Genomic DNA, 26,510 nt, shown 5'->3' on the forward strand with positions numbered 1-26,510 from the left:
ACTGAGGTAGACATTGCAAAGGCCATCAAATTATTTACAGGAAGTCCTCCACCACAAATGTGTAGGAAAGCACTGCCTGATAGTGATATGGAGCTGACAGTAATGATAAATGAGATATTGCCTCCAAAAATAACAAGCTATTTTTCTTAGAGAGCCTTGGTAGACGTGGCATGTGAATTGGACACTTGGTAATACAGACTTACAACAAATACAGTAAATCCATAAAGTTACAGAAGGGCTGGCAAAGAGCAGAAGCTGAACAGACATTTTGCAAAGGGAGTGGAATGGACACCACTTGGCTCCCTGAGTGTGGTCCCAGAAATACATAAGGCTTTACAGTAGATTTAAGGAAAAGAATAATTAGGGAATAAATGAGAAACTGCAGCACAATTCCTGTTTTACTTCAATTAGGCTGAGTCTGGCTCATTAGAGTTAGGCTAGGCAGTACCTCTTTTTGAGTAAACATCTTGTTTGTGGGGGTTTTTGGGGTTTTTTTTCCCCTTTTTAAAGGGAAGAGCAGTGCAGAAAAACTTATTAAGACTTCAGTAAAGTAGGGAGAGCATGGAAAATTGCCAGATAATGTGGTACAGACACTGTGAAGGGAAGATCAGGAAACAGCAAGCTGATTTTAAGAACTAAAGGAACTTGGTACACTTAACTCAGCAAAACAGAGCAATCAGATCCCCTCTCCATCTATAAATATATGGGGAGGAAAATAATCAGGAAGAAAGAAGACTGAGGTACAAGAAAGTACAACATTGGCACAAGAACAAACACATATAAACTGTCCATGAATAAATCCAGTTTAGATGTAAAAACTGCAGCTGGCAAAGGAGCAAAACTGTGTAAAAAAAAAAAATCAAAGACCTCCTACCAGAAGCAGGAATGAAAAAGCCAATTTGTTTTTGGGGGAAGCTCAGTAAATTTCCAAATGATTTATAAGACACAGATCCTTTTTATTTGCAGTACCATTTTATTTATGCAGGCAGTGCATACTACACCAAGTCCCTTCTCTCTTGCAAGACAAACTGCATGGGTCACCCTAACAGCAATGAATTTGCCATCCCCACCTTCACTGGCTATTTGTGAATTTCTAATCTTTAAAATTAAACAACTCAAGTGGCTTCTTTGTTTTCCTGTGGCTGGGCACACATTAAGCCCTGCTGACCTGCTCTGACTCTCCTCACTCCTGGCTCTGGAGCCTCCCTCAGGAGCCTGGCTGCACTGACAGATGTGCTGGGTGACAGTCCCTGCACTGACAGATGTGCTGGGTCACAATCCCTGCCCTTGCCTCCCCCTGCATGGGGCAGAGCTGCTGACACCTCTCAGTCTCTTGACACTGAGGAGCTCAGACCTCCTCTCCTAATGTTAGGATAATAAAATGTTTTTGCTACAGATAACTCATCACGTCATCTCTAGTGATCTAACCATAGCACAGGGCAGTACCTGATTCTAGAGGATTTACATCAAAACCAACAGAGAGCTGGGTGGTACCAGCCCTGTTACTGATGCTCTGGACTCCATCCTTCCTTTCCTTCCTCCTCTCACATTAATACCAGAATATCACAGCTCTCATCTTCTACTTGTCTTCCCTACGAATGCCTTGTAATGACACTGTAAAACTCAGGTTAAGAAGGGTTGACAGGTTTGAGAGAAGCAATTTGTAAGATAATATTGATGCCTCATGCCACCAAACCAGATCACTCCCACCAGGAGCACTGACAGACCAGATTGCTCCTCCCTGATCATCCCTGCAGCACGGAAATCAAAACTTATGGCTCAGTAGCAGTGTCACAGGAGCCAGACAAGTTCAAATTCCACCTGCTTTGAATTATGCCTGAACAGCTCCAAGGCTTAAAATTTCATCCCAGGTTAGGCTGCCTTTAAATAAACAATCCTTAAGCTGATACATCCAGCAAACAAATGAGCTGTGTCTGAGCCTGAAGAGTCAGCCTGGAGCTCCAGCTGCTCCTCAGACCAGTGTTGGAGTTGTCCTCCAGGAACCCCTGGATATCAGCAAATCTTCTCCACTTAATTACTGCTTCCAGGGAGCCAAGGACTGCAGCACACTGTTTTGGGAGTCAGTGAGAAAAAGCCTAAAAGCCTGACAGGCAAGGAAAAAGATGGATGTCTTCATGAAAACAGCAATAGAGGAGAGCTCAAAATCTCATTGCAAGGCTTAACTTCATGGGCTTTGAATTTCAGGTCCTCAGATGTAAAAAAACCTCATTGTCTCTCTAACAGCATTAAGAGACCTTTCTGTCCTGAGCTGATGAGCCCCAGCAGAGGATTGCCAAGTGTGTTACCATCTGAGGGCTTCCTGATGGATATTCCAGAAGTTTATGCAGGACAGAGTAAATATCTGCAACCACCAGGCTGATTCCCAGAAAAAACAATAATCTATAATCTGCCAAACACACTATTACTGTCCATATAAACACTGGGGACCAAAGCTTAAAAATAAAGCTTTCTATCTGGTTAGCTTCCTGCTGAAAAATAAAAATGGAAAGCAATACCCATTGTGGAAGTACAGGGAGAACACCAGGGCAAGGAGGGCAAGCAGACCATTTATTTCTCTTTTCCCTTTAGTGAAACAAGTCAGGAGTGTAGCCAAAAAATTCTCTAAGTTTGCATAAAACAATGTAGAATTTTCCTTGTTTGTGGTGATAATGTTGAAGGTTACATATCTAACAGAGTCAATAAGATTTGGTGGATCTCTAAAGTGCACGAGCCATACAGAAGAGCACTGTGTAAATCCATCCTTATTTGTATATAAATATTTGGTGGGTTCTTTGGCTATTCAAACAGAAGAGCAAGGAAAAAGGTGATAATTTTACACCTAAGATTGAAAACAGACAGATAAATCAGACTGTGGAGCATATCAGAAAAATTACCACATTGTTATAAATGCAAGCACAATGTGCAATATCATATGCATGAGGAAGCCCTACAATATACCCACAAAATATTTCAGACATATCTAAAAAATCCAGACATTTCTCAATTAAATATTATTTCAAGAAGCTTTTCTGACCTAACTGTACCTCAAGCTGCTGGCAGGCTCTAGAATAGCCCAGAAAAAAAGGGAGTGACTGTGGGACACAGGAGTTAGCAGCAGGCAGGAGGCGGATGTTCACAGAAGTCATCGCCACTATTAGCATTTTATTCTCACCTTTCTGGAACTAGGAAGAACACCCCTGACAGCCCAGGGAATCTTACACTCACTTTGGAGGCTATCAGGGGTTGGAGAGGAAGGCTTTTCCAACCCTCAGTGTTGCACACACGGTGACAGGTCTGTCTGGCAACTCCCTCTGCAATGCCCAGAGCTGCTGCTGTGCCAGGGCAGGTCAGTCAAACACAGCTGCAGTGCCCCAATTCAGACTCCACAACCATTTATCACATCAAGTTTCTACAATTCTCATCCCAGTTTTATTCTCAAGCTCTTTAACTTTTGATGAAGGTAGGTCTAAAATTAATAGTGTGGGGAGAGTGAGCCATACCCTCCTTGGAGTGCAGTAAGTAACAAACTGGTCTCTCAGTAAAAGACAAAGTGGGTCTATGAAAGCAAACTTTTCACCTACCAGGAGTCTCCATCATGCAGATAAGATGAAATTGTTCTATTGCAAAGGTATGGCAACCTTTTTTTATTTTTTCTTATTTCTATTATGATAGAAAATCCTGCTTTAAAACCAGATGCTGCCTAGTTTTGCAGGCTTGAGAAGTGCTTGGTGTGATTCCTTCTCATCCAAGCAAACAGTACACATGGGTTCTCAATATCTTCAGAAGGTGCTCAGCATATCCCTGGATCAAACATGGATACTTATGTCCCAGGATTTAGAGCTGGAAGTTCTCAAGAACACAGTGCTCTGGGCATAATTAGAAAAATCTACTCAACTTCTGGCAGAAGAGCCACTAAAGTATTTCAGTGCATCACCAAAGGAGAGCCTACACTTGGCACTTGATGCTTTTCAGGCAAGGATTTCATTTGGATCCAGGTAAGCCGCAACCTTGATTGTTTTTATGCATCCAGCTTCTTGTAGTTTCATCAGATCATCTCTCCTCTGCAGAAACTTGCAATCCCACAAGCCATAAAATCTCCAGCCCATGAAACCCCGCAGCTCTCTGACAATTACACCAACCAGCTCTCTTTACGTCTTCTTTTATGCTCACCTCAGGGGCTCTTGCCCTTTTATTCTCATCAAGGTAGCAATGCTGTCTTTTATTTAGTCCCATATTCATCCTTTTAAAGCAATTTGCCCTTTACTTCCCTTTCAGTCATCATAGCAAGGTAGGGGTGAAGAGGAGTGGGCAGTAGAATGGTGAATAAAGAGTAAAACGATAGAAATGTGCTTTAGTGTTGGAAAAGAAAGGCAGTGAAAGGAAAGGGCAGAAAAATTAGGACTCCAATAAGGATTGAAGCACTTATATTCCTGTCTCAAAAGCAATAGGAAACCTTGAGAACATAATTTAATTTAGTCTCACAGTCAAGTAGTAACCTTTTCCAATCTGTTCTTATATCATATGAAGAGCTAAAGATGAGAGATTTTGTGCTTTTCTAACTGAAGCACCTGGAAAAACTTACATTCTGATTATATGAGAGAGAATTAACCCTCACCTGTTCTGGGTGCAATCAAGAGATTCTAAAAATCATTTAGTATATATAAAATTAGCTGAATATTCCTGGAGATCAAGTCAAACCTTTATATTAAATGGGGTTTTTTAGTAGAATAAGGCAAACATCGTGTCTCATGAGATTTCTAAAGTGCTTCTGTGCTTGTGGAGTGAAATGGATAAACAGGTTTGGAGATGGGGTTATTTACACTACATTTTGTTTTGTATCCCACTCCTGGAAACAGGAGAAAAATGAAAATGATAGGTATGAAATGACTTCTCAGAAGCTGTTGCTTTAAAAATTGTACAATTGTTTTTCATATCTCAGAACTTCTCAGAAATTTGAAAGCCAAAGTGACCTTAAAACAAAGATGCAAACTACTGGGGACTCGATGTCTAATCCAGCAGACCAAGGAGAGACTTTCACTTTATTCACAGCCTGATAATTTTCTAATCCCAAATGAATACAAAAACTGAGTATCTTCTAGCCATTGACCCTGAATTAGATTCCAAAAGAAGCAGGTTTAGGGAAATAAGCCCAGTGGAGATGCAGTGTGACCTGAGACGCAGTGAATCATGGTCCCAGGACAAGTCACTTTACTTAGTTCATCCAGCATTTGGATCTGGAATTCCCTAAATTCTACTGCCACTAAATTGGCCAGTTCAAACACCAGGCTGACCACTTGCTGTGGTGGAACAAAGCTGTGCAGATAGGTTAAGTAGTGTGGTCTCAGACTCATTTTGTCTCATGGCTATGCCTGCACCTCTCACAATTGCAGGGTGGTCTCCAGGTCCATGATCCCAGACAGACACTGCTCTGTTACTGATTTGCCATCACTGGACTCAATTTCAGTCTTCAGCAAAAAGGAGCTGCATTACCTTACTGCAATTGGGAAGAGCTTCCACTAAGGCCTGACATTTGCTGGAGCCCAAGGGAGTTCACACTCACTGGCACCTCCATCCCAAAGCAATTTGGGGTCACAGGCTCTCCTTCCAGCACTGACCCAGCACGTCAGGCCTGGGCTCTGCTCAGGTGCATCAGCAGGGGCAAGGTGGGACCATCAGGCAAGAGCACACAGCACATTCCAAAGGAATGAATGCAGAGCTCCATGAAACTGAGCCCAGGGGTGGCTGATCAGTACCAAAGCAAAGAGAAATACATAATTCAGCATTTCTGTCTGGGTCCAGCTCAATTCTTAAGGTGAAAAAACAGAAATTTTGCTTCAGTGGTTTCTGCTGAAATGCAGCTTTATTTGTCATGGGGTATTTTGAGGGGAGTATGTTTTTTCATTCGACACAGAGAATAATAAAAAATCTCAAGTTGGAAGGGACCCATCACTGGGTTCAAGCAATCATTGAGTCCAAGTCTCTCATAGGACTAACTAAAACTTATCCACATGAATGAGAGCATCATCCAGACACTTCTTGAACACCAACAGCCATTTCCTAAGATGGAAATGTGAAAATTTCCTAAGATGTCTCCTGTGAGTTTCAGAGAGGAATTTGATCCTGTTCTCTTTTGGATCCTGATTCCTAGAACTCATTACAGCTCAATGTCCTCCCATTAAAGAGAAAGGGATTGCAATGGTCCATTTCTTCTCAAAATTAGGTTCTTAATTCAGACAGACAGATTTATTTATGAGGGTAACCCCTGTGAGATGTAAACAGAGGGTGATGTGTCTGTGTCATACATGTACAAATAATGAAACTGAAAAACAAACAAACAAACAGCATTTCCTATTCTGAGACTAAATAACCCAGAATCAGAAATCGGCATCCGAAAAAAATCAGTACAGAATCAGAAAAAATCAGTACAAAATCAGAAAAAAAACCCACTCAAAGAGCAACTAGGAAATGTGGACACTTTTCAGTGTCAGAATAGAATGTGGAGCAAAAACTACATGTTTGTACAAAACATAATTTTTGGTGTTTCACACAGCCTGTACAACTCCATAAGAAAATAAAGTAATGTGCCACAAAACTGTAACACCTCTTCTCCTGTTATAATTATTTTCTAGGACTGGAAGTAGAATTTTTAGTGCAGGACAAATTAGAGCTTTGGTGTCTGGGAGGAAAGGACCATTTGAGCTTGTCCTCTCAAATGATAAAACAGGAAGTAGAACATGGAGAACAACTGCATAGAAACCAGGACTTAGCTAAATAATTATTGGAGCCTGTATATCTGAGAAAGCAAATTTCAGTCCATGAAAAACAGCTTGAAAAACAGTGGCAATTGATGGATAAACCAGGTTTTAAAAGGAAAATTTAATGGGGTGCAAGAAATTAAGGAATAGGAAGAACAGTTAAAACTTAGGAGTAACATCAAAGACTTGTGGAATGCTTACAGAATATGAGGTAGAATTTTTGCAAGCAGAAATAAAATAAAGAATTGATGAATATAATAAGTTTTTATTAGGAAAGGAGCAAAACCATCAAGAATTTACAGCTTCTGACAAAGAAATAGAAAAACTGGTAGCACAGATGCAAGAACTGGAGAATAGAAGTAATGAGGTCTTAGAGACTATAAGCTGGTTGGAACAACAACTACAAAGAATTAAGAAAGTGGTAAGAGAATTAAAAGAAAACGAAGAAAGATTACAACAGCAACAGTACAATAACCAGATTCAGATGTCTGCTTACAGTTTAAATTGGATGATACAAGGCATGGCTACCTAAAGAAGGCAGCTTTGATTAAGTGCTAAAGGAACTGTTGGAGGCAGAACAGGAACAGTAGTGACAAAAGAGAGATTGCGGTCTTATTAGAAAAAAACAGAACCATATAGAGATCATTTGATCAGTATAAATTAGGAGATATTACAGCTGAAGTGACAGAGATGCAGGAAAAGCACAGGACTTCCACCATCACTCAGCTTTGGTCAGAAAATGCACACCTGGAGATGGACCTGGGTGCTCTGGCTTGGCCTGGGTCAGCTGCCAGCTTCCTCACTCCCCTGCCTCAAAAGAACAGCAAGAGAAATGAAAACAAAAAAAATTTCTTGGCTCAAGATAAAGATAGAGCACTTACTATCACAGGGTAAACAGACAGGGTTTGGGTAAAATAACTTATTTATATTTAAAGGCAGAGTAGGCTGATGATAAACAAAAATAAACCTCTTTCCCTGTATCAACTCCCCTTTTTTTTTTTTTGAGACTCAGCCAGCCATATTCTTTGATTTCTGACTGCTCTTTCTGCCTTTTTCCCAATCTCAACCTTGCTCCTTCATTCCCAGCTCCTCCTTTCCCCTGTGTCTGGCGTGGTGCAGCCCCAGGCTCTCCCCACAGAGCCCCTCCCTGCTGTCCCTGCTTCCAGTGCCTGCACAGGGACCCTCCAGCTTTTATTTTCCAAAAAGCAGTTTTGAGAGACAGATTTGTGATACAATGTCTGCATCACATTTGCTTTCCTAACCTTTCTCAAGAAGTGGGTCATCTCTATGTCTACCCACTCGCTCAAACAAAAGTCATTGATAAATGTGGGATTTTACCAATTCACCCATGTTTCTCATTGAAGTGCTGGCAGCATTGAAGGGACACTTCCCCTTCCACCAAAGATGAATATTCTGTTCTGAAAGCACACTCAGTGCTGGCACAAGCCTGACAGCTCTAGAGATGGAAATCCCATTTTCTGCTGAATGGATTCAGCACTAAGAGCTACACTGAAATCTCTTCACAATGTTTTTTTGTCAATATGTGTCCTCAGTCCTTTACAGAAAATCTATACAGAGAGGTGAAAAGAGTTTTCATTCCCAATTGTACCATGAATCTGTCCCCTCTTCTCAAGCTCTGATCTCATTTTGAGCTAATCCTAAAAATATTAATAATATAAGAATTCACAAAACCTTTTGTTTCAGAAATTTTGTCCCAGAAGAAATTATTCATAGATGAAAAAATAGAATCAGAGCAATAGTGAACAACACAGAAGCAGAGACAAATGATGATATGTCCACCTGAGCTGCCACCAAACTGTGGAAACACCAAGAGTTTGCAGGCACTTATCTTTGCAGCAGTAAAGCCTCCAAGTTGTTTGCAAATCTGCTCTTAGTATGAGGGGGGCTTATTTCCAAAACAGCTAGAAGTGAAACCCACACTTATCTTCTACCAGGATCCATGGAAAAACACCCTCCATATGTTCACAGAGTGATAGAATAGCCTAGAATGAAAGTGACCTCAAAAGATAATCCAATTCAGCCTTTCATGGGAATGGAAGCCAGGAGATTCCAGCAGCCTTTTCTAGACCAGTCACATCTAGAAAACCTCCAGAGATGGGGACTCTACAGTGACCCAACCCCTGAGGTTGTTCCAGTGAATGATTATTCTCACTGAAAAAATTTCTTTCTTCTAAGGGATGAAACCTTTTCTGGTGTAATTGCCCTTTATCTTCACCATGAGGCTTCTCATGAAGAGACAGTGTGTCCTCCTCATAGTTACCCTGGAATACTAATTGGGACACTGTGGTGAGATTCCCCCTGAGCCCTCTCCTCTCCAGGGAGATGAAACCTTCAGTCAGAAGAGGTCTCTTGTCATTCCTCAGAGCTCAGGTCTTTGGTTATGTCATCCCAGGGCTAGGACCCTGCCAAACTGCACACAATTGCTGTTGCCTGCTGTTCCAGCCTGTCCAGGTCCCTCTTGATACATCCACCTCACCACCAGCTTGGCGTCCTCAGCCAACATGGTGAGGGTTCAGTCAATCTGGCCATCCAGGTCAATTATGGATTTGCCATCCACCTTAGAGAATGAAAATCTCACTGGATCCCTTTCACAGTTTCTCTACTGTCTTTAATTTTACAGTGCCTGAACTCAGTGGATTTTGTACCTTGCTAACTTGGCTAGAAGAGAATCTTGAAAAATAAAGGATATTATCTGCCACCAGGCTAATCTTGGCACTGGACCTTCCTAACAGGCTTGACCATCATCTAAGTTCTGCAGAGTCTGAAGTAGAGCAGCACATCAAGAGTAATCCAGCATTGCTTCCAATGAGGGAAGGATTAGAACCTGAGAACAGCAGGAAATTTTAATGTTGTTTTAATGGCAAGATGATAGAATAGAAATTGTTCAGCCTTGAGAAGACAAGGCTCCAGGAGATCCCTTTGCAGCCTTCCAGTACCTAAAGGGGGCTTATAAGAGAGTGAGGGATTTTACACACCAGCAGATAGTGACAGATTATGAGATTTTAAACTAAAGAGGAGAGGTTTAGATTAGGTATTATGAAGAAATTCTTCACTCAGAGGGTGGTGAGGCCCTGGCACAGGTTGCCCAGAGAAGCTGTGGATGCTCCATCCCTGGAAGTGTCCAAGGCCAGGATTGGAGCAACCTGGTCTAGTGGAAGGTGTCCCTGTCCATGGCAGGGCAGTTGCAAAAAGATGAGCTTCAAAGTCCCAAACCATTCTATGATTTAGCATTCTTTCTTTATACTTTATAAACTTTTAAGTGATTGAGATACCCAGGGCTGTTCCTCTCTGAGAGTCTTCCCACCCTGTCCTTTCCTCAAGCTCTAGTGGGTCTATTGCATCAATTTATCTCTTTCCACTGCTTCACAGAGTTTATCTTGTGAGGAGGACATGTGAGTCCTGGAAAGATCTAAACCAAAGAGATTACTTTAAATGGGTCGACAAAAAAATTACAAAATAAATTAAAAATCCATATCTTTCTCAGTATTTGTGGTGGGTTTTGGTTGCAGACAACACTCCAAAAAGTCACATTATAAACTGACTTCTCATTTGTTGCCAGACATCCATATAAAAATTTATCGTGCAAGGCCAAACAGGAACAAGAAATTACTAAACAGCAGTTCATTTTTCAGTTGCATTTTATTTGTAATACCTTTTATTGGCAGATGTTATCCTCACAAATGAATTAATGTTCCACTGTAACAAAGTGGATGTGGATTGATGGGAGAAATTGATTAGTGTTTGTTAATGTACTTTTGTTGCAGCAAGCACTTTAAGTAATTAAAGTGCTAAAGGAGATCTTCCCATCCAGACACACAATATACTGAACTCCATTAATGAAGGACAAAGGACAACTGGGTTTTTCATTGCATCTTGAGTGCATCCTGTCTGCAGCATATACACCATATAGCTTAATTGCATCCATAGGTTTAAACAGTTCCAAAACCAGTGAATACAGCAAGAAAACTCTAAAGGATTGCATGTCTAAAAAGGAGTAATTATTTTGAGTTGACAGAATAAGCCATCTTAAAATGGTCTGATCAAGAGATTGTATCCAGTTCTCCATTCTGATAATTAGACTTTGGGATATTTGCAGCTGAACACAAAGATATCTGATAAATGAAAGTCAGAACAAACCTTTCCCATTCACAGTAATCAGTAATATTTTCTACTATCACAGCATCTGAGCATTTGTAATTGCACCCTATAAAGAACAATCTTCTGAGATATTATTACTACTCCTGTGTTTGTAGATAATAGTTGATGAGCCAAAAGGTCATTCAAGCCCACCTCAGGTGATTTCCCAAACTCACTACTCATTCCAACCAATAGCAATAGTCAGATACTGTATTTCAGCATTAGTTACATTAAAATGCACCTTACAAAAGTGCAATGAATTGTATGAACAGGATTGCCAAGGGACAGAATTGCTTCAAACACGGGACAATAGAGGTAAACCACATCTCCTGGACATTAGGCAGGGCCTCCTCTCTGAAAATAATGTGGACAAAACAGGGAGAGAAAATACTGGTGTGGGTTTTTTTTCTTAATCTAACACTTCTGAGGGCTACTCAGAGGTTAGTGATAAGTATCATATAAAAATCTCATAGAGAATGGGATTAAAAAAAAAAAAGCTTGTCACCTGGTGTGTTTATTGTAACTAAAGAGTCTGTAGTTGAGTCTTAGGTAATGTCTGTGCTTTATATGCCCATCCTTCCCCTTTCTTTTAAAACCATATTTCCTGGAGTGAGGCAATTTGACAAGAAAGTTTTGTACTATTTACAATTAATCTTTGAATGCTCACAGTTGTTACGAAAACCATGGCAGATTTTACCCCAAAAATCCAAAAACAGTTTAATATGTAAGAGTTAAAAAAATATATTTCAAAAATACTAAATCCAGCTTCCATTCACATATTAAACAATTCATTGCTGTCAATCAGTGATAGAGGAGTGGAAAGTGAGTGTGTTCTTTGCAAGCCCTTACATTAAAAAAAAAGAAAAAAGCCCCAAACTGGGCTAAATGTTGCATTTGGCTAGGCAAAAATTAAACCTTTGCCCCTTAACATCTACATACTGTCTCCTCTGCAGAAAGCAAACATCACCCCAGTTCAAGTGACCTTTACCTTGTTGCCTTGATGACTTTCTGAGAGAATTATGTCAGAAAGTAACTTCAATCTCACCTTACATGATTTATATTTATACAAAACTATACCTGAGATGTTGACTAGAGTTCCTAGCTCAGAGAGTTACAGATGGGCCCATGTCTGCTGCTGGGAATCACTCAGCTCTCTGTAGTGTAAGCTGTGGAAGGAAGCCTAAGCCCTCAGGCTTGTGAAAGGATTTATGTGTATGTGCTGCAACATTTTATTACTTAAGAACAAGTGAAGTGACACAGTTTTAAAGCACTGATCTTAAGTAGAACAAGCCAGAAACATGGCATCAGCACAGCCTGTGTCAGGGCAATTATTCTTAACAACAGAGAGTGCCAGACATGAGTGAATGAGAAGGTCTGGTAATAAAATAACTATGAAATGCTTCAAAAAACCCACTGTGTTGAGTGCAATTTTTTAGGGAATGAGATTTTATTCTCCAAGTTTTCACATGAGGGTTATTGTGATGTTTTTAGTTCTTCTGGCACTTTTCCTCTCCAAAGCATTCTGCAAACAACAGCTAATAGAGGCAGCTGAAATTACCTGTATTTGGAATTTCTTATCACATTGTTACATTGGGAGGTTGGAAATAGATGGTCTTTAAGGTCCCTTCCAAGCCAAACCATTCCATGGCTCTGTGGCACACTCTGTGTATATCCCTAGGGAAAGCACGGAGTGACCACCAGCAGCAAATCCTGTCTTTAAACACAGGATAACCTCTTGGGAGGACAACTGGTCCTTGCAAGGGAAAAAGTAAAATCCTTTGATTATACTCAAGCTCTGAAATTTGTTGTGTAGAGTCTGGGGAATCTCTGTCCTTGCAAGTTTTCAAGATGGGACAGGACATGGCCTTGTGTAATTTGGTCTGAATTCAATAATTCCTGCTTTAAGCAGGTATTGGGTTGAAGATCACAGAAGTTCCCTTCCAGCATGAACGATTTCCTGACTCTAGGATGAGTATGACCATAGCCTTCCTCAGCATAGAAACAACAAAGAAGCTCTGCAGCTTCTTTCTGCACTCAGTTTTAGCCCCATGAAGTACACATTGTTTTAGTGATTTATCATCAGGATGATGGTCTCCAGTTATTCACCTTTTAGCTTACAGCACAAAACAGGTTGACTTGATTATCACTAATATGTGATTTTAGCTGAGCAATGTGGTTTGCTAATAAAATTGAGTTCTGTTCTAATAAAATTGGTTTTTTTCAGCAGTATGCAATGTTCCATGCCTTAAGTCTTGATGTCACTCTGTGCAGTTCCTCAACAAGTGTGTCACATCCTGGAGGAGCTCAATTTTCAATGCTGCCCTTAATGACACAATGACTGTAAGAATTTATGGGGCTTGTGTCATCAATTCACTGGGGAGATAGAGGGTAAAACAGATCCAAGTGCATCAATGAAGATCACAGCTACTTCTAAAAGACCTATGAACAAAGAGAAGCTACTTTTTTGATTAAAATCTATTGGTTCAAATAGAAATTCACCTCAAAGACATGCACGTAGCCCATTAGATTAATACATTTGATTAGCAGAACTCAAGGGGGATCAAAGCCACTTGGTGATACTCTAGGGGATGACACTTTAAATTTAAGATCTCTGCTTATAGAAATATTTTTTTATTTTATGAATTGAACTCATAAAAATAGGAAAGGCAGTGCCAAATTACACATCAAGAGCTTTGAAGAAAATCTTATAATAGTCAATTTTTAATGTTACAGATGATAGAATGAAATGTCTTCCAGGTTAATGGCTGATGAGCTTTAAAAGCTGGCTGAATCCCAGAAGTTTCATTTTGGTTTTTTCTTCTCTTTTTAACTCTATTTTTTTGCCCAAGACTTTAATCTAACATCACAGCTTGCATTTTATTTCCTAGGAGAGTGGATCCCATCTGTTTGCATGACATTCCTCTTGGCTAGCACTGTCTATATGATATATTTTAATGTTTGTCTTCCAGGAGCAAGCAGAATGCCTTCTTTCTCTGTATCCTTACCTTTGATTTATGAATTTTCCTGGTGTGTACAAAGCTTTCCACCTGGATGCCAGAGCATTTATACCAAACTGTTGTCTCTGTAACTATCACCACCTTTTATCTTTGGATCAGAAATTGCTTTGCAATTTCAGCATTTACTGATCCTTTAAAATGTCTTTCTTAAGTCCCAGTTGTTTATTTTCTGCAGGTGGAGAAAACCAGAGACTATTCTAACAAGACCTGGATCAGAAAGAGAGATAGGAAGGGAATGTATTGATTCCCTAAAGCATTCTTAATTTTTTTTCCTCTGCTGTGCCCATGAATAAAGGCCAATTTGCTGAATGTTGTGCAGTGTGCACTTTGAAGTAAGCTGTTTTAATGACTAGTTATCACACTAGTGTTCATGACCAAGAGAGAAACAGTTGCTATCCCATGCGTGAAGGGTGGCTGAAGCAAACTGAGCACATTCTATCTCAACATATGACTCAGTCAACTCATGTTGTGTGACATGGGTGCCAAATGGGAGCAGAACAAGTGGTGAGGCTGGACCATATGGGTTGAGGAATGGCAAGACGACATTTGGAGTTCTCAGAAGCTCTCAAATTGCTATAACATTTCTGGGCTCTCGAACATGTGTTTGTTCCAAGTCAATGTGCTGTCCAGAATTTTCCCTCTGACACTGCACAGGCCTGGTTTTTACTCTGTGTTAATGATTGCTGGGAACAGAGTGTGGGAAACAATCACAAACTAGCATGTAAAGCATTATCTCAAGGCCTTGAGTAGTGGCTATCCAGGCCCCTTATTTCTGAATTTGTACTAATTCTGTGATACTGCTCTGGCTAGACAAGCTCTTAGCAGAGGTGAAGCTGGCCTCTAACTCAGTTGTCTATAGGTGACCAAGTGGCTATCTAATGCATTTAGGGTTGGCTAAGCCAGAGTATTGCTCATTTGAAGGAGAAAGATAATTTCCAGATTCAAGAGCACCCTGCTTTCCACTGACTAATCAATTACCTGTCAGTGGAGTTTGCTGAGATGCTGCTCTTCACCTGCAGAACAGCCTCACCTCTGAGGCTCCACTCAATTTATTTTCAAAGTTTCCCCCCTACCACTGGCACAGGACTCCCCAGCTCTCTTCAGCAGACACAGAGTGCCTAGAAATTAAAGATGGCTATACTCATTAACCAAATGAGAAAATTGTCTTCACCAGCTGTCATGACAATAACCCATCACTCATGATTTTCATGGAGCTGCCATTTGCTACACTTCAGGACACTGATCTTTAGCTTCATGCACACCTGCACTGCAGCTACTTTCTTGACTTTAGATTTGTGCTAAACTAAGCTCCATCTTGTCAGTTCAGTGCAGCAGGTTCTCAAATATCACTGCATGACCATGACTGACTCCTGAGGGGTTTTATGCTTTCTCTTTTTTATGCTTTTTTTTTTTTAGAATATTGGATGTTGGATGCTGCCTTAAAGTGAAGATACTATGTCATCATGGCAAGAAAAAAAGTCAGTTCTGTCAATGCATCTGTTCCAAGGGATAACACTCATTATTCTAAAAAGGCTTCCATCACTTTACAATGCTTACAAGCCCTCTTCCTTTTATTTTTCCCCCCTTATCTTTCTTCATTTATAATAAAGAGAATTCATGCATCATAAATGCACTAGGTAAATATTTTCAAAATTACAGATTTACAGTCCAAAAGTGATTTGTGTTTCATTACAGGTGAGAAGTCTGAAGAAAGGCATATTTTTATGAACAAAGTAACAAGATTTACTTCTGTCCTACACTTTCAAACTATATGATGATATATATATATATTCTGACACTGCCCCTCAAAGGCTCTGAGAAATAAGGTCTGAAGCTCTGAACACAATGTGTATTTTTCAGGCACTCATCTGGTGAGGGAGGCACTGATGGATTGCTGAACCCCAGTTTGTTGGGAAAAGGAGCTGCTGCATTTTGTCCCTAAAGGAATGACTTCATGGCTAAGTACACTAAAGCACAGGTGTCCATCTGGTAGTTAACAGGGATGTTTTGCTCAAAGGTTAGTCTGTTAAGTCAGAGGACCTTCTTTCCAGCACCTCTGAATGCTATTGATCCCTGGCCTGATCCTTGTAGGGTTTTGCAAGCTCTGAAACCACTCATCTTTTCTCCAGGGCAATGGTGCCTTCCTTTCAGAAGAAACCGGACTTCATTTTCCCACCCATTTTTAATCATCACTACCCCTCCCACACATAAAACACCAGTGTAAGTGTCAGACACTTAGAAATTGCAGCCTGGAATTTGAGGATTGAGAAGACTGATAAGCCCTGTGATCAGTGACCAGTGACTTATCTTGGTCCTAGTTTTATAATACATTGTTGCCAGAATCCTACCACAGATCAGTCACTATTTCACCTTCTTTGTGTCCTCTCTTTCCTCACAAACTCCAAATATTACTCACCCTGTGGATGCAGTAGTTGTAGAGTTGTTTGTTTTTTTTTTTTCCGCAGTCAAATAGATTTTGAAAAGCTTTAAGAAAAAAAAGGTGCAGAAGGATTGCTTCTGACAGAACCAGACAAATCAATTAATTGATCTCCGGCAGTCAGGGATAATTTTATTTCCTAGTCTATTAAGGAAAATCAGAATCAGTTAGCTAATTTCACTAGAGAAAATGTCACCAGTTATTAAGGAGCACATGACAGAAAAAATTAAAGACGGAAAGCTCAAAAATGTTTTTCCTTCCAGAGATTGCATTACTTATTTCTCAACCTTTAGAACTCAGGCATCAAGCAGCATTGCAAATCCTTTGGTTTGACCAAAAAAAAGGTTTTCTTCCCCTGTAGCAGCACCTACAGCATTTAACCTTTGATGTCTATAAATACTGACACGGTTATATTTGTGCTCCAGAAGAAGATATATTTAACAGTAACTGACCAAACTACCTGCAACACATAATTTACTGACTGTTCCTGATATATATTTGCCAAAAACATAAAACCATGACAAATGTTCACCAAAAAAAAAAGAGTCCTGATTTTTGTATAATAACTATTCATACAGCTAAAGAAACATGATTCAAATAGCACAAGTTGTAGTTCAAATAGTTTAAGGAGCTTCCATTTCACATGGGGAGGTAGAAGTGACAACTGGCTCTGCATGCATACAGATTTCAAAAGAGCATCCAGTAAAATCAAAAATAGAACAGGGCCATTACCAGCAGCCTAACACTTTAAAGCACTTTGTGACTTATGGACAGCAGATCATGTCCTTAATCAAGCTTGATTAACTGTCACCCAATGGTTCCAGAAGGGCTGATTCTTCCTAAATCACGTTGATTTATTCATTCCTTTATTTGAGTGGAGTGCTCTTCTTGAAAAGACTCGTGGCTGGCACAGCCACACTCTCCTAAAGGGCAATGCTTTCAGAAGGACTGTTAGCCAAGGCTAAGTGGTTTGGGAAATATTGCCCTTATTTCTGCAGCTGCCAAGTTCCAAACCAGAAATTTCAGCCTTGTCAGTTAGGCCTACAGGAGTAGGACTATTCTGTATTTGTGGGCATATTCAGGGCTTTTGTTATGATTTTTTATTTTGTTTTTGTACCAAAATGTTAGGAGGAAAAATAGATTATATAAATTATTATTAAGGCTCTTTGGTTTTGTTCATGCTTTTGAGGTAAAAATACCACAGCATGTTGGGTTCCCACAGAAAATAAGATGAATTTCAATTTCTCTGCTTTTCTGATAGACAGCACTTCATAAATCACCTTTCCAACCTTCATCAGGACAAAATGATATTGATTCAATTTACAAGTCACTCAGAGAAGAAAAAAATGTTAGTTAAAGAGAAAATACACATCATTCTTAATTCTTTCACATTCTTATCTGTGGAGGCCATGTAAATCCAAGATATCACAGATGTCTATAGCCAATATCAACAATGGAAATATAAAAATGTCAAAATTAAAAGTGTCCTTGAGTTAAAATGGAATTTGGCAAGCTCATCCACTCTTTCTTTTCACACATTTATGCTACAGTGAAAGGGCCTGCAGAGCAGATGAAGTCAGCCAGAGGATAGTGACCAGCAAATATGAGACACCAGGATTTTGCTGGAAATTCAAAGGTTAAAATGATGGAAGGAAAGCAAATGTAATATTGTGCAGGGTACACTGAAACAAAAATTATTGCAAACAACTTAATGCAGTATAACCTATAGTATCATGTGTTTGGAATATTAATCAGTAAAGCAAGGTAAGTACCAGTGGGGAAAAAGCAAAGGTAATTAGGAACTCATTAGTGTGACTGCTGAATATATTATCTGTGTTAGTGCTAGGCTTACCCCCACACCAGAGATTTGATCTGACTGTCAAAGCCAAGGAAAGCATTTTACAGAAATGATTGAATGCAAAATCAGACCAATAAAAGAAAAAAAACAGGCAGATCACCACACTGGAACATGGAAAGATTCCTGGCTAACCTCTGAACATCCTTTTGTCTAAGTCCAAAAAATCATAGCCCACAGATGGGAGTGGATTTTAGTTGTGAGGAAGATCAAAGACATTACAGTGATCACCAGAAACCAAGGGAAAAAAAATCTATAGTTAGATTTCCCTTCTGTTATCATAAGGACCAGAATGCACATGAGATTTTTTTAATAGCTTGGACAAACCAAACAGCTCAAGCATAGAGGTTTCTTTTTCAGTTTGACACCAGTATTTGACATAGTCAGAATACTCTCTAACATAAAGTTGGTGGATATTCTCTTGGAGGGAACAACAGAATGACAGATGCCAGCTGTTAAAACCAAATAAAGCTGTGTTTCCTTCATTCAAGTTCCCAGCATTTTTCCCACACAGTTCATCAAAGTAAATCAAATAACAAAATGCTTCTATACTGATGGAAACAGCTCTACCCAATCCATCCCAATACCTGAAACAATTCCCTGGTTTTTGTGGGGGAAATGGTGCTTGAGATAGACAAATCAGCTGTGAACCACCCCTGTGCCAAGCTAAGGCTTGAAAGAGAATACGTGATGTTCTGTAAATATCAGTTGTGGTAGGTGAAAGAAAATAGTATTACTCTAGACCCACTGTTTTCCATGAAGCACATTCTTTTGACCTGAGTGTCCTGGTCTCTCCCTAAAGTGCTTCTTTGTCTAATTTTCCTTACTGAAGAACACCTGTGGGGTGCAATATGCAAGCTGAGCAACAATTCACACCTGGCCAGGCCTCTTCATAGCCATCAGGTTTTTAAAAATCTACTAGGAAGGGTGGTGCAAAAATAATTGAGGCAAAAGTTTAACTAGACCAAAGCTGTACATATTCTAATTTATGGAGATGTGAAAAATCAGTGTGGCCACCAGAAGCAGAGCTTTAGACAAAATATAAGTATTCATTTTCCCTTCTGAAATGGTGGCATCCAGCTAACTTTCATTAAAAGAATGTAGTCATTGGGTTTATGGTCCTAAAATGAAATTGTTTGCATTATAATTCAATACAGCTATCATTTACCAGAGAGACTCAAAATCAGTCCAGAAGCATTTAAAACAGTCATTGTACTTATACCTGAACAAGGGCTTAAAATAATTTGGAGCATTACAGCATTGTATTGCAAAAACAAGTCAGTCAGTCTGAGTTTATAGTGAAAGTAATGTACATTGATCTTCCTTGACAGCAATGAAAGCCCAATGACATCCTTCTCTGCCCTGGAGATTGCATGAAATATAACTGCACTTGGCAGAAAAGAACCTGTTTTGCAATTTAACTCTTTTCTGTGGGTTGCTTCCCTGTTGTCAGCTGCATATTAATGGAAACATCAACTCACCCCCTCTGGAAGAGGTCCACATTATGGAATTTGTGTAGCTCCACAGAAAACTCGACCGTTCCCTGAACCTCAGACATGGTTTTTTCAGGTCATCACCTAAATAACACATATATAAAGACATTGTAAACGTTTGAAGCATTTTACTTAACAAATCCATGAATGGATGATTTCATTTTAGTCAGCATCTTGGGGTCCATGCAAAGCTTGAAATCGACTGATATCAATTGGAATCTTTCCAATGACATCATTTGGCTCCATCTTCAGGAAAACTTGCTAAAAGCCAGATCAAAGCAGTAATTAAGAGAGGTAAGAAGTCTAATTAAGCCTGAGGACAGAACGATAATATTATGAAAAGTATAAGAAGCAAAAAGTAAATAACATATTATGTGCAAGAATCTCAAAGCAAATTTTAATTAACTCTCTTGCTGCTCTTGAATGGGAAATTGATTTTTTTTTCCTTCTCATTTTATGAAATGGCAGATTTCCAGGGTCAGCACAGCTCATTTCTGTAAAAGCACAGGCCAAAAAGACAAGAACTCTAGATAGATGAGAGCAGAATTCAGATTTCTCTTTTTTATTTTTTACCCCTCCTATGACTTAAATAAAGTCCCAGAAGGGAAGCTTCTGAGAGAATATGAATAATTTAAATATTAATGAATAGAAGATATTCTTTTAAAGAAAATGCTGACAGTCATGGCACCTAATAGGCCACAACAGTCAGATCAAGATTTTGAAGCATTACAGCCATTTACACAGTACATCTCATGTGCTTATTGAATCACAGAATAATTCAGGTTGGAAGGGACTTCAGGAGGTCATGCCTCACTCAAGGAAGCAAGTTTCCAAACCAGCTCTATTTAATACACAAGTGTAAATCCTTAACATTTCCCTAATTATAGCAGAGGCAATCCAAGGACTTTTACAGCTTTTGGACAGATTTTCAATTATTTTTTGCCCTTCCTTCCTTTCCCTCATCTCCCCCCCCCCTGCAAATGTACTTCTGGCAATCTGCCAAGCAGCCTGGAAATTTTCTGTAGGATCAATAAGAGGATAAAGATTAAATTTTTTTCATTAACACATTCAGAAGCAACATTTTAGTTGTTGTTTGACAGCAGCCAAGTGCAGTCTCTGAGGAAGACCCATGTCAGGGCTTTTAACAATTCCCTTTTCTGAGACATATGAGACATACAGGGCATTAAAGGGATATGTAGCTCAGATGCAAAATGAAAAATTTCTCCAGAGGTGGTAATCAATACTTTTCATGGCACTCATAGATTTGACCGTATCCTTTAATGAAGCAGGAGTGAAGAGGATTTTGATACATGAAGTCCTCATATAAGCATTAGGCTTTAGATTTCTCAAGGCTTGCTCCTGATTAGTAATTTTCCAACTGACTGGCTTATTACACTGATTATTTTAAACTAAGGTTTTTTTCTGGCTATCCTTTCAAGCACTACAATTTTTCAAAAAGATCTCGTTCCAGAGCTAAAAGGTTATTAATTTTTCATTCACCATCCTCAGACTTTGGAATGACAATAATGTGATGTAAAATATATGTTATATATGTCTATAACTGTGAGAAAGAAAAAGGCAATTGCTAAACTACATGTCTGATATGCCTCTGAGGTAAGGAACTCTAGCTTGAGTCAGGCCATGATTTGGGTGTGCTGAAGTATATTCAAACTCTAGTACTTGCCAGAGAATCACAGAATAAACTAGGTTGGAAAAGACCCTTGGGATCACCAAGTCCAACCCATGACCTAGCACCACCTTATCAACCAGAGCAAGGCCCTGAATGCCACATCCAGCCTCTGCTCAAACATCTCCAGGGACAGTGACTCCATCACCTCTTGGGCAGCCCATTACAATGCTCAATCACTCCTTCTTCCTAAAATCCAGCCTAAACCTCCCCTGGTGCAGCTTAAGACTGTGTCCCCTTGTCCTGCTGCTGCTGCCTGGGAGAAGAGACTGAGCCCACCTGTGGCACCCTCTTGTAGGGAGCTGTGGAGTGATGAGGTCTCACCTCAGCCTCCTCTTCTCCAGGCTAAATGTTGGAACCCAGGACACTCCTCTGGCTGCCCTGGAGGGCTTGAGACCCTGGCAGGGGCTCAGAGGCCTTGGCAAGGAGTCAAAGACACCTGTGCCTTTGATTTTAACCCATGGAAACAATTACCAACTTTGTGTGAGGAGAGTTACAAGCCACAAGGGTTTGAATAGAATGTTAGTGAATTTTTCACAGGGTGAAAATGTGGAATTTTAGGGTTTTTAGAATGGGTGTTCAGGAGGCAGGATGGAGGAATCTGGGCGTGTCCTGTATTTCTCCTTCTTCTTCTTGTCCTCCATCTTCTGCTGTGATGGTGGCACTTTTGGATTGGTTTAGAGTAGAGACAGACTGTCTAACATAGGTGATAGGTATTGGAAAATTATTGTAAATAAAATACATGTAGTTTTTAGTATAAAATGATAACACTGCCCTGAGGGCAGTCAGTGTGCCTCAACCCAACCTGCCAGACAAACCTCAGCAGGTCAGAAAGACAATGTATTAGATAAGAAAAAATAAACAACCTTGAAAAGCAGAACTACCACATCTCAGCCTCTTCAGTCTCAGGGCTGGGAAAAAGAGACTTTCTGACATCTCAGGGTCATCTCGACACCAGAGACCTCTGCAGCTAAACACCCCCAGCTCCCTCAGATGCTCCTTATAGGATTTGTGTTCCAGACCCTTCACCAGCCTTGCTGCCCTTCTCTGGAGCTGCTCCAGCACCTCAACATCCTTCTTAAACAGAGGCATCCAGAACTGGACACAGCACTCCAGCTAGTGTCTAATCAGTGCTGAGTACAGCACTGTACTTTGTTTCCTTTGTCTCCCATTTCAACAGGAATGAAACTCATATTTTGTCCTTTTGCTTTTTGGCACAGATTAAGAAGGTGTACACAGTTTGTAAGTGATGGATATGACATATCCACCAGGTTATGTGTGAGTGCCCGTGTGTGATAGTCCTGTCTGACTCAAAAAGCAGACTGTGTGGGAAGTAGTAGGAAACCATGCAAACCACAAAGCAATACCCTGACAAGGTATTTAGTCTTGAGGAGAGTGCTAATTAAAAGAATGGCCTCTGGCAATATATCTGCATGTTGGGCTAAGGCATATTTCCCTAGACCAAAAGCTCAGGATCAAAGGAAACTCCATGCTTTTGAAGACACCAGTGTAAAGAGGAGAGGTGTGAATGGATGGCCAGCCAGTTCAGCCCAGTACCAATATTGGCAACTGCAGAAATGGTGATGTGAAGTTATGATTAACTAAGGCATAGGAAAAATTTAGTAGATGGAAATATGCACATAGGTCTTCTCTATATTTGCACTGTATTTTTCAAGATTTACACCTCTTCAAAACAAATACAGAATTTATCCCAATACCAAAAAGCAACAAGCAAACAAAAAACCTGTTTCTGTAACTTTATTTCCCTCGGTGATCACCAGAATTAAAGTGCAAGCACCTGCTACACCAGTTAGAATTTCCATCCACCCCAGCAGCACAACAGAAAATCAGATCCAGATCCAGACCCAGATCTACACCCCCAGCACTAGAGCCTGGGACTTTGGGGAGCACCTCACAAGTACCAAAAAGGGCCCCTGGTGCACCTTATTTTCAGGCACTTAGCAAGGTTCAAAGAGTCCTGCTAAGACACATGGGTACAATTCTTCGATTCAAGAAGCTAGGAAATCTGACAAAATAGCTGCAGGCACCACTGGATCAAGAAAATATTAAGTAATTAAAATGACGCACTAATTTTTAACTTTTGTACCAGGTGCCTGCTTAAAGGAACCTTATCATAACCCTCCAAAATGCAGAGCTCATGAAGGACCTCTGATCAACCCTTGTGTGGGACAACCTTGAGTTATAAATAGAGCAATAGCTGCCAAAAATAATACTGAAGGTTGCCATGACATCACTATTGTAAAGACAATAGGGAATGCTGCCAGTATTGAAGTATCATCAGTTATCTAATAAGCAGTTTAAAGAAAAATATAGAGGTCATATTTGGGAAGGCTTTAGTATATTTGGATTTCTGAAATGTCTGCTTCTATACCAAGCTCATTGCATTTTTCAGAAGAGACCTTATGACAACATTAATAAATATTAATGCAAAGCTAATAAAGTAACATGGGAAGTGTTTTGGCCATCTGCTCCTGTGAAAGCAGTGCCATGGTCACCCCAAAGTACTGGATGGCTTCAGATGGCACTGCCACTGTCACTGGCTGTGCTGTGCTGTCCTACATGCACCAGTGGCACAAGTCAGGTCACCAGTTTGACAATTTGTCCTTCCAGCTGGGGTTGGTGTCCGAGCAAGGGACAGGAAATTTCAATTGTGACTTCACTTAGAGCAAGGACAAATCAACTGAAAATCAGAATCCTTTATACAAATAAAGCCTATGAAAATCTATATGTTTAAAGACTGGAGACTGTCTCATTTGCATTTTTAAAGGAAGGCTGGATTTTATTCCCCACATCCCCATTGCAGTCAGTAGAAATACCTTTTGCACTGGACACTGTTCAAGAAATTATATTGGGTAAATGCAACCATTTTAATTTACAGTATTTGTACTTAATGGCATTTTAGGGATCCAGTCACCTGACCAAGCCTCTGCCAGGAAGAGATTAGTTGATTATGTACCACAGACACCACTGTTAAATACCTTGGAGATAAAAAATGAATCTGACAATTCCCCACTGGAACAGCAATCACTGACAGCCCAAACAAAGGGAGCTAGGGAAGGTGAGATGGGGAAAGAGCACATTGGATAGAAGGACAGGACATTACATAATCTGACAGTTTACAGACCTTCTAGCCTTTGCACAATTACATCCAAGCAAAAAAAACCCAAAAAACCAAAAAAAACCAACATATTTTTTAAGTATAAACTACTTCTTTCTTTCTTTCTTTCTTTCTTTCTTTCTTTCTTTCTTTCTTTCTTTCTTTCTTTGTGTTTTTACCATTCTTAAGCATCTCTATTACAGAAACGGGTTTAAAACAGAAGGGAAAAAAAAAGAAAAAAAAAAGGAAAAATACACCAAGGACAAAAGAAAAGAATGAAACACCATGTGACCAAGGGCAATGACTCATGAACTAGAAGCATTCATTTAGGAGAGTACAGCTACCTTTCAAGAAACATGGCCCATACTATCTGAAGGATATCACCACTGTCCTTACTGGTTTGAAAACATCTTTTATTTTATTGTGATTTTTTTGCAGAAGCTGGATTTTTTTTCAAGCTAGGCATTTATATCCTTTTTTTAAAATTTATCAGGAATTCTTTGATTAAGTGAATGAAGTCACAGTTACATGACTTTATTCTCCTCTCCACTAATGCCTTCACCCACTGTACTTTTAAGTAAGAAGAGGAACAGGAACACAAGACAAGGAGGACAGTAAACACACATATGCTCTGAGATGACAGGATTAGAAGATGCAAACTCATTAGACCAAATCTATTTTTCATTGTTGTTTTCCTTTTTAATTGCTCACTTTCCTGCAGCTGAACTGGATTCCAGTCCTTAGGACAGTGACTTCATCTCAACAGGCTTGCCTGAGCATACATTAATTTCCTGAGACAAAGCAGTCACAAATGTCAGTAAGTCCTTTCACTACAATGCTGTCATTAGCTGTTCTCCACTTTACAGAACCTGTCAGCTTTTCCTGCCAGCACATCAGCAAAATGAGAGAGGTGAGGTCTTCACCTTCAAAGTGATGTCAAAAGTTAACACCTCATTTTGTTACAATAAATCAAGCCAGTATTTCTCTTCTAAGATTTTGGGTGGCAGTAAGACATTTCCTTTTCCACTTTAAAAGAAGCCAATCTAAGTATACCACTAAAGATACAAAAAGTGACAAGGCTTGTCAATGCCATCAGTAGCCAAATCTACCACTTGATCACAAGCCCATTTGTATTTTAGCTCTCTTCCTAAATGTCCTGATGTGTCATAGACTCATCGAGCTATAAATAGCTCACCCATATGTTCCAAATCCAGATCCACCAGAGCTACTTCAGTTCTAGCAGCCTGGTCCACCTGCCCATTGTTGTCATGTTGTTCTTCAGTGTCACAAGTGCAAGGTACATGAGCATGTGCTCTCTGGCTAGTCCATGACCATACCCATATTTCCCAGGCACTCTGGATTTCCAGTCTGAGCCCGTTGCTTTATCAGTGAAACCATTTTCTGCATGTAGCATCAGTTGCATGGTGCCTGGAGGGGACCCTCCCTTTGAATGTCCAGCTGACCCCAGAAACCTAAATGATTCTATGATTTTATCATGTAAAACTCACCCCAAAGACTTGTTAGTCTTGTTGAACTTTTGAGTCAATGCATATTTGTGATTTTCTGTTATCATGTGTATTATAATTAAGACTTCAGTCTCAAGTCTTCCCTGGAAATCAAGTTATTTTCCACCATAAGAAACCTTCTAATGCTCTCTTAGTCATAGAAATGTCAGGGATTCCTTTGTAAGGTCTCCAATCTTTACAACCACCTAACATTGCCCAGCATAATTTACAGACTGAGATAGCATCACAGATAATCCCTTGCAGCTCTTTTGATAAGGTTTTTAGGTTTCCAGTCTCCTGTAATCCTTTGCATTTTTTCTCCAGTATTGAAACCAAAGTAAAGATCTGTGATACAGGTACAAGGCACAAAACAAATACAAGGCATATAATCTTGCTCAGTCACATCAGTGAAACATGCTTTTTATCCAGTGCATAAACATTTAGCTGGGTTTAAAATTATAAAGACTAATTTATTTTTTATGCTC

General features: G+C 39.8%; 1 protein-coding gene across 1 annotated transcript in view; it reads right to left on the reverse strand.

Annotated features, from left to right (window-relative positions):
* The window catches only part of FAM135B (family with sequence similarity 135 member B), a 192,249-nt gene that overhangs the window by 109,724 nt on the left and 56,015 nt on the right, over window positions 1-26,510 (reverse strand). The window contains exon 2 of the mRNA XM_066566718.1: window positions 19,704-19,799. Coding sequence (XP_066422815.1) covers window positions 19,704-19,780 — 77 coding nt within the window. The 5' untranslated portion in view covers window positions 19,781-19,799. The remainder of the gene's footprint in view (window positions 1-19,703; window positions 19,800-26,510) is intronic.

This window comes from Molothrus aeneus, chromosome 1 (assembly GCF_037042795.1).
Source record: "Molothrus aeneus isolate 106 chromosome 1, BPBGC_Maene_1.0, whole genome shotgun sequence".
In the NCBI taxonomy this organism is placed as follows: domain Eukaryota; kingdom Metazoa; phylum Chordata; class Aves; order Passeriformes; family Icteridae; genus Molothrus; species Molothrus aeneus.